General features: G+C 34.9%; 1 protein-coding gene across 2 annotated transcripts in view; it reads left to right on the plus strand.

The window, feature by feature from the left end:
- The first annotated feature begins 1,686 nt into the window (after positions 1–1,686).
- Positions 1,687–9,524, plus strand: part of LOC125188602 (dicer-like protein 4) — a 21,592-nt gene continuing 13,754 nt past the window's right edge. The window contains exons 1-5 of one of the 2 annotated variants that reach the window (XM_048085547.1): positions 1,687–1,902; positions 3,650–3,827; positions 7,046–7,156; positions 7,373–7,513; positions 7,596–7,668. In XM_048085547.1, the coding sequence (XP_047941504.1) occupies positions 1,820–1,902; positions 3,650–3,827; positions 7,046–7,156; positions 7,373–7,513; positions 7,596–7,668 (586 nt within the window). In that variant the 5' untranslated portion in view covers positions 1,687–1,819. Of the gene's footprint in view, positions 1,903–3,649; positions 4,095–7,045; positions 7,157–7,372; positions 7,514–7,595; positions 7,669–9,524 lie in introns of those variants that run through there. The other variant, XM_048085548.1, reaches the window with a different exon arrangement.

The following is a 9,524-nucleotide window of genomic DNA, read 5'->3' on the forward strand; positions in this document are numbered from 1 at the left end:
CCGTATCTGATTTTGCCAAATTTGTTATCCCAATACCCACCCCGCGACATACCGGGATTACCCGATACCCGTGTCGGGTATTTCGTACCCGACATTGCGGGTACTCGTACTCGACCCGAAATCCTAATAAAAAATTTGAAAACCATAATAACCGTCAATATTCCCTAATTTATTTATAATATCGATGGTAAACTTTGAATAAATTGAGAATAAAAGTGAATGGACACTTTATAGCTAGTTCGATTGAGTTTTCTATTGTATGGTCGTTGGAATATAAAAATGTTTCAAAAGAACTATTATATTATAAAGTACTCCCACTGTTCCGCCTTAACAGAGGTATTTCATTTTCTTCATTAATTTTGGAAAAAAGAACCCTTCTCTACAATATTATCTGTCTTAATTTATTTTTTCTTCATTCTAACTATTTATTTTTAATTTTTCAAAATGAGTGCGTATATGACTATTATTATTTAACTATTTATTTTTTTTCTCCACTTTAACTATTTGAAACGCCTCTTTAATATGGAAGGGGGGTATTAGAAAATGGTATATGACTAATACTAATAATAGCGGGTATTATCGGGACTAACGGGTATACATGCTCGGGTAATAGGTATACCCGCTACCCGCAAAACTCTAAAACACACTACCCGATCCCGCCCCGTTTCCCGTTATCGTTGGGTAACGGGTACCCGATATCCGGTGGGTAGCGGGTCGAGTTGGGAATTACCCATTAGCCGCTACCCATTTTGCCACCCCTAGAGGAGACTGTTGGGCTGGACCAGCCCGGCCCAGCTCGGCACAGGTCTGGCTCATTAGTGAAATAAAACGAGCTTGGGTTGGGCTCATTAGGTGAGATGAGTTTTAATTGGGCCATTTTGTAAACCCAGGCTCGGCCCAGGCCCAGATCCATCCCCAGCGTAGGCTCGGGACCAGCTCAAGACCGGTCCAAGCCCAAGCACATCAGAGGCCCACCTATATAATTAGTTTTTTTTATGTAATTAGGTGATTAATTGCTAATAATAATATATTTCTCTATTTATGCATGTCATCTTGTGCACGAGATATGTTAATTTGTTTATATCATTCCAATTTTTTGGATATCTCCGAACGGACTCAAACAGTATGATATTGATCCATGTAGATTGAGATTCATTAACCCAAGATTTATATCCTTAGATGATGTTTGATCTTTGAATGAACACAAAACACAAAAAGCAACAAAAGGATAGGGTGGATCTAGCCCTCAAAACTAGATCTAAAATGATTTGATGGAAGATGAGAAATGAAGAAGTCTAAATTTGATACTCCCTCCGTCCCGCTTTAGCAGTCCCAGTTACTTTTGAGCACTCGTTTTGTAAAAATAATACTCCCTACGTTGCATAGTAATAGAGTCATTTTGCTATTTTGGTACATTCCATAGTAATAGAGCCATTTTCTTTTTTAATAAAATCAACGCATTTTTTCACATCTACTTTACTCTCTCTTACTTTTTTTTTCTCTTCATCTCTCTGTCTTTTTCATTTTCTACTTTATTTTTCTTTACTTGACTCATCTAACACAATTTTTCTTAATATCTGTGTCGAAAAATAACGCCTCCATTACTATGAAACAGAGAGAGTACATAGTTAAAGTGGAGAAATGGTAAAGTATTCTCTCTCGCACAAGGGCGTCTATATGTAACAAGCGAAACCCGCCATTAATTTTCTTTGCTATTTGCAAAACTCAGATTCATCGATTCATTTCTCCAACCCAAGAAAAAAAAAAGGAAAAAACCTTGATCGATTCCCATTCCGTCGCGGTGAGTTCAAGTTGAAGCATGGAGATCCACCACCGTGCCATTGATCACGAGGAGATGAATCTCCGGCAGCAGGAGAAAGACCCGAGGAGAATTGCTAGAGGGTAACCTTTCTTTTTCCAAATAAATATACTATTTTAGTTTGTTTTTTTTTTTTTAATTTCTGATTAATTTGAATTTCTCAAAATTAATGTCCAGCCCTTACCAAGCTAATGTAATTGATCGAGGACTAGATTGTCCGACGTAGATTACGTAGAAGGGCTAATAAACTGAATGAGAGAATCGGAAATTTGCAGAGAAATTAGTCATTTTGGGGATGAAGAAGACCAAATAGTACTATTATTAGTATAGTTGTATAGCACTACCTTGGCTGTTGACTTTTCCTTACAAAATCAGTAAAACTTTATAAGAAATTATTTATTCTCTAATCAATTAGGTGGATTAAAACATTTTAAGTTTAAAAAATCTCATACATTCGCAAAATTGAATAATGGATGGTTTGTGTTTGTGATTTTTTTTATCATAAAAAATACATTCCGTGTCTCTTAAAAATTATCTTTATGGGGGACAGATTTAATGCGCAGTTGAGAATGTTATCAAATAGAAAAATAGTAGAAATAGTGTTTGAATCAAAATTATTTATATGGCTAATGTTTTACGAAATTTTTTCCAAAAATATAGTAAGTGGCGAATCGTGGTGTATGAATCAAAATGGAATATGAAGAACATATAGTAGAGCCTTGAAAACAATTTTGTAAGGGAAAGTTATAGTTCCGATTATTTTGTTTAGGTCCAACAATTGCTTCGCTTAAGTTGGTCTGGAAACGTACTTTTGATCCTATCTTTGTCATTGTGTGTGAATACGTGAATTTTGTAATCCAAGATTGTTGAGTGGGCCCGAAAGTGGTGTCTTGAGGAGAAAGTCTTTTACTAGGAGTAGTAGATAAGTACTCCATGTGAAGTTGTGTTGTGTTTGACACATAAGAATTGAAAGTATCTTGTAATTAATATTATAGTACTTGGATCAATGCTATTTTAATTAAATTTCAGTTTTTTGGTTTAACAAAATTAAATAATTATATTTTGAATTCATATTTTTTGTTTAGTAAATGAAAAATTAATCAATATTTGATAGTATTAATTTTAGTTGAATATATTTTGTTATTTTTATAGTATAAATTATAGTAGTAGTATAACTTTATATCGTTTTCTATATATTTCATAATTGTGTGTGCGATTGTGTGCAGGATATGTAATTTATCTTTGGGTGATATCCAAATTTATAATCATTTAAAATTTTAAATATTTCTTTTGGCTATAGAACTCAAATCACAAGATTTGGAGAGTACAAACATTTTTGTGGTATTAAAATATTGATTAGAAATTGAAATCTTCAAATTCTTAAATCTAAATGACAATCCACGGCGCCGAACACACTCCAATAGTAATTAAATTTAATAACTTGGGGGTTCTATAAAGTATATGGAAAATAAGTTAATGTATATGGAAAAGAGATTGGACTTTAAGAATAACAAATAATTTATTATTAATTTAAAATAAATTATAATAGATAAAATTACAGTCATATACTTAGAAAATGGTAAATCAAATATAAAAAGAATCTAAATATAGTAAAATGAAATATAATTGTCACTGAAGATGATGGTGTCTTGAATCAAATTCTACTATTGAGTTATTTTTGGACTAAAGTTTATTAAAATTCTAGCTCAGGTGTTAAATGCTTCAGCAAACGTCTTGCCAATTAAAATATGCTTCACGGTCTATTGCTATTATATCAAATTTATAAATATTAAATGAATAACTGATTAAATGATTGCATGCATAATGTAGGTACCAGATGGAACTATGTAAGAAAGCATTAGAGGAAAACATCATCGTGTGTTTGGGAACAGGTGCTGGAAAAACTCATATAGCTGTTCTAGTAATATATGAGATGAGACACCTTTTTAAGAAGCCCCAAGACAGTGTGTGCATTTTTCTTGCACCCATAACTGCTTTGGTTCAACAGGTTTGTTTTCTGCACCACCAAATTTGGTATATATAGTATTGTTAGAAATATAGAGAGAGAAAAAAGTTGCGTAGACAATACTCTATTTATTACGATCAAAGATAGGAACAAAATAAATGAAATAGAAATAAAAATAAAAACAAAATATATAAAACTAATTGTAAGTCAAGTTGAGAAAATCTTCTGTATGCAAGATGAATGACACCTCGGTCGGTGCTCTTGGATGGACTTATTGTCCCACGAGATAAAACAGCCTCCTCCTAGCAGGTAGATGTACCTTAAAACTCGCTAGAGACTAACAAATTTGATGGAGTTTCAAGAATTGCGAAAATAATGTTTTTACATGGTCTAACAATGTAATGGATGCATGTGATGCAAATGTTTGTAAATCTTTGACTAAAGAGATTTGTTGCGCGTAAAAATAATACTATGATGTAAGTTTATCTCGTCGGAAGCTCACAAATATATATAACAACGATGGAGGATTTGAAAAGGCTCAACCATATTGCCCCTGATCAACACATTGACGGTTACAACAGCAGAAAGACCAAAAAGTTCGACAACCAAAAGGCTAAAAGCTATGGACATTTGCAACAAAATTCATTGAAAACCCCCCATATTAAATATGCATATGGAGAATATTAACTCAGTTCTCAAGAAATAATATTGCATTTCGAACGGTAGTTTAAGGTTTTGAGTCTACCTTACTTAATACTACCGAGTAAATTGGTGTCTTGGTGGTCTAACAGACATGTTGCCTTGAACCATTCCCCTCTAGTGTATACTAAGACAATAGCATTGACACAATATTATTTTTAAACCCACCAGTTCTCACGTTTGTGTCAGTTTTGGCAATGAACCACCACGTGGATTCATAACTGACTCACACGTTAATACAAGTCTTACTTCTCTTTCATAAGTATCATGCCATACTTCACCTTTTATAGGTTTCCAATAATCATTAAAGTCAAGATTTCCTCTGACCACGTGTAGCTTACAACAATAAATATTTTCTAACTAAGGATCAAATAGTAAAATCGTTCGAGCATACAACTAGGTTCATAAAAGCTTCATTTCCCCTACTAAAACAAAGCTTATAAATTTCCAATTATCATGATTGAGTTACCACTGTAATTTTAGATGTGATTGTCAACACTTTTTCTTCTAGGAACTTAAATATTTGATCACAACTTAATCCTCGATAAACGAATTTGCCAAATTATCTATTGACCTCATGTAGTTAGTGAGATAACACTGCATGTGATCATTTTCTTACGATATTGCATTACCAACAGATATGTCAAAACTTGCCTTTTACAAGTTATTGTATGCTCTGCATGAGTTGCTTGGCTATCATATTATATCAGTACTGTGTGTACTAACTTCTTCAACAAGGATTTCATAGTGGATCGGGCTATATACATTTGTTTCGTTGACTTACAAGATATAACATTGCCCATTGAACACATACCCAATCGTTTCAAATGAAGGTCACGAATATGAGATCCAATTTATATTATAGTACCCTTAAAGTACTTGGGGATATCGTGTGTAATGCACTCTAAGGTAAAGAATATACTTCAAATATCTCAAAACTATACGCATTACTTTCTAATATTCTTTGCTTGAATTGCTCGTAAACTAGTTCAACTTGTCCACGAGAAACCATCTTCAACATCAACCATCAAACTTATTTTAATCCTTATATATTTTTTAATAATTTTAATCTATATTTTAAAAATAATAATTTTATCCTAAATAATAGTTGTGGGAAGTGAATAAACTTATTATTTACAACTAAAAGTATGACGGTGTTTAGCGGAGGTAGAAGTGTCACATTCGAAATAAGTTGAAATTAGCCCTAAAATAGTAAAGTGTCACCATCTGACTCTTTTAGCATGCCTTTCAACATCTTTGGGATTTAACCTATGTTTTCATATGATTAGAATTAGTGGCTCCATCCACCATTAAATCATTATAACGACCTTCTTGCCTCTTACAAGGATAAACATTATCAAAGAATACAATTTTTTTACTTAGTTGTTGATTTTTTTGTTGAGTGACGTCCACACAGACGCACACTTGGCTAAATGGTTTTGGGAACAACTTCCACTCAAAGACTCAATGGTTCACGGGATTCTCATTCAACAGTGATATGTATGTCTTACCTATGGATTAGGAAACAATAGACATTATTATTGAGTGCATATCCAATAAAAATACAATCTATTGTTTTAGGGCCAAGTTATCTTATTTGGAACACTTCTACCTCCGCTGAACACCATCATACTTTTAGTAGAAATAATAGGTTTATTCACTTCCCACAACTCACATGGAGTTGCATCATTACTTTTTATGTGTGATCTTATTTAGGAAAAAAATTGTTGTTACCCATCAACATGTTTTGGCTAACCGTTAATTAATCAATATAACATTTGTCATCACCTTAAGTGTTCGATTTTTACGTCCATCAACGTCATTCGGCTGGGAGAATAAGGAGTCATGGCCTGGTGAATTATACCAATTACGTAACATAATTTTGCTAACATTGTTGCCTACTTGCCAAATGAAGATATCAATACTTTATGTAATCATCAATATATGTGATGTCATGCTTTTTACCTCCTCTAACATGCAAATTTTTAAATCACAAACATATATGTGGGATTCAACTGGAGCTTTGGTGTTCCACTCTTCACTCTAAAGAGTGAAGCAATAGCTTAGCCATTTAGGCTTCAACATAGATTCCACATCCTTCATGTTCCAAAACACTCTATAGGTGAGGGGTTAGGGATACCAACAATATGTATATATCAAGAATCATAAATCAAGAGATTCGTACATATGACAAGCCCAAAAAAGAAATTAAGGAATATGAGGTTAGTTAAACGTATGAGCCGCTTCTTGAGAGTGCACTATACACCAACGTTCGCTTCCTAAGAACCACTCCTTATCAGTGTCTATGCACCGACGATCACTCTCTATTTTTGCTTTAGTATGAACGATGGTGTGACGTTTAATTGACTAAGGTTAAATTTGCATCATTACATTTGTTTTCCCTTTTCTAGGAGAAATCTTCATTTACATTTTTCAGTAATTATTGGTATGTGCTTATAGTTTTTTTTTTTTTTTTTTTTTTTTTTTTTTTTTTTTTTTTTTTTGTTATTGAATTCACATAGATAATTTTTCTTTCATTTGTTATTTCTCTAACTCCAAAGCAAGCCAAGGTGATAGAAGAATCAATTGATGTCAAAGTCGGGATCTATGGTGGGCGTAGGACTCATGCACGAAGCCATGAAGACTGGGAAAAAGTAATTAAGGAATACGAGGTTAGTTAAAAGTTAAAACCCAAAATTAAAATGATGGTTTAATTAAGATTTTTTAAAATATGATAAGAGTTTAAGTTTTAGTGAAAATTCCACACAAAATGTATTTTGCCCAGCTCTCGAATGGCGGGCGCGGGAATCCATATGGTTTGATGGAAACGTCGATTCAACTCCTCCTTCTTCGCCATTTGACGACAGATTGTGTTTGATTTGCAACAGGTGCTTGTTATGACGCCTGAGCTAATGTTGCACTATCTAGCTCACTGCTTCATCAAGATGGAACAGATTGCTCTCCTCATTTTTGATGAATGCCATCATGCTCAAGGAGATTCCAATCATCAGTATGCTCAAATCATGAAGGTCATTACTTAGAATCATTCGTCGATTAGGTTACTCAATTTCTCCCCCTTCTATGTATCAATTTTTGAATTACTATGTCCAGATCTTCTATCCAGTGGATCTCGTCAAATGCCCTCGTATTTTTGGCATGACTGCATCACCGAAGTTGGGGAAAGGTAATTTCATGTTTTACTGTGCTTTATTTGAGTCTGCTTGGTGCAAAAAGTAAACGGAGTTATAGGCGTGAATCTGATCAACTCGCTCACTTGTACCATGTTTATCATGTGCATCAATTTCCTTATGAGATAATCCTCTTAATGGAGTGCTCACTCCTCTTAACGGAAACTACAAAGTGCTCACTCCTCATGACCTATTTTTATGTGGCTCAAGTGTAAGCAATTATTATATGATACACTTTTGTTCCACACATGGTGTTAAATTCTCCAAATCCCTGTCCCACATCGGCTTGGTGATGATCCTAGCTTCTCTACATAAGTGTGGATAACCCTCCCCCTCATGAAGCCTTTTAAGGGGTGAGTGGCCCATTTCTAATATGGTATCAGAGCGGGCCGAAGTCGATGATGGTTTTCTCTTTATCTCTTATCTACCTCACGAGTGGAAGACCGATGTCCTTTCCGGCCCACATCAATGATGGTTCTCTTATCTCTAGCATTGCCTACCCACGTGATGGAAGACCGATGTCCTTTCCGGCCCACACGTGAGGGGTCCGGCCCACATCAATGATGGTTCTCTTATCTCTAGCATTGCCTACCCACGTGATGGAAGACCGATGTCCTTTCCGGCCCACACGTGAGGGGGCGTGTTAAAACTCTCTAAATTCTGTCCCACATCGACTTGGTGATGATCCAATCTAATCTATATAAGTGTGGATAACCCTCCCCCTTATGAGGCCTGATCCAATCTAATCTATATAAGTGTGGATAACCCTCCCCCTTATGAGGCCTTTTAAGGGGTGAGTGGCCCATTTCTAATACATGGTGAGGTGAAATTTGTGAATCCTTTTGTTCAAGTGTCGTGCTGCCCTGACTCCTAATTAGTAGTGGTTGAGAATATTAACTCGCCATCTCATTGAGGAAAAGAGCTTTTTTTTCACCACATAAAACATTGGCAAGGGGGCGATAATTTGGAGCAAGGGGATTATTGTTACACAATTACTCTACCATTACAGGAACAATTTATATATTGTTTCACCTCCATGTTCCTCCTGTTGGGTTTTCTTGTATTCATCTAATGAGCGCAACGGAAATTGCATACAAGAATACAGATCTAGATTCATAATCATATTGCAAGTTGAGCATGTAAAACACAACGGAACTAAATCTTACTTGTTGTGTTGTTTTCTTCTGCGATTGAATCCTGCAAGTTGAATCCACTACTATCGAGGTCCACGTGCAATCCAATCCGATGCAGGAACTATCCCGGTACAATTGCTCCGTAGAAGAATGCTAGGAATTCTCTCTACAAAGCTTTACGTATTTTCTCTCTAATGTTACGCTATTTCTCATGTCCCACAATGGAGAATAAATAACCATTATATAGATGAAGAGTCACTAGGGTTTCATGATTGTTGGGCTTATGAACTAATATAATTATAGCCCAACTATAATTAATTAATCCATATTAATCTAATTCTAGCCCATTTCCTTTCAATCTCCCACTTGGACTAGCATTAGATATAATACGCAGTTCCAACTTTGTACCCTTGAGCGGATCAAAATACACTTATAGTGTGACCCTTTAGGCCCTCATTATCGACGACGATCTAATCGAAGTCTGCACAAAACTCCTACACTGCGTTGGCAGCGTAGCTCGACATATGAAGGACGTTTACGTGAATTCGGTAAACAAGCCTCTACATAAAGTTTATAGTAATATCCTTTCATTCACGAACCACCCGATTGAGCCTAAGATTTGCTATGTGTCATCCAAATAGCTCAATCACTTTATCTCATCTTTATTAAATGACCCATTCGATCATATTCAATTACTTTAATCGAATATATATTTGCAT

This window comes from Salvia hispanica, chromosome 5 (assembly GCF_023119035.1).
Source record: "Salvia hispanica cultivar TCC Black 2014 chromosome 5, UniMelb_Shisp_WGS_1.0, whole genome shotgun sequence".
Taxonomy (NCBI): domain Eukaryota; kingdom Viridiplantae; phylum Streptophyta; class Magnoliopsida; order Lamiales; family Lamiaceae; genus Salvia; species Salvia hispanica.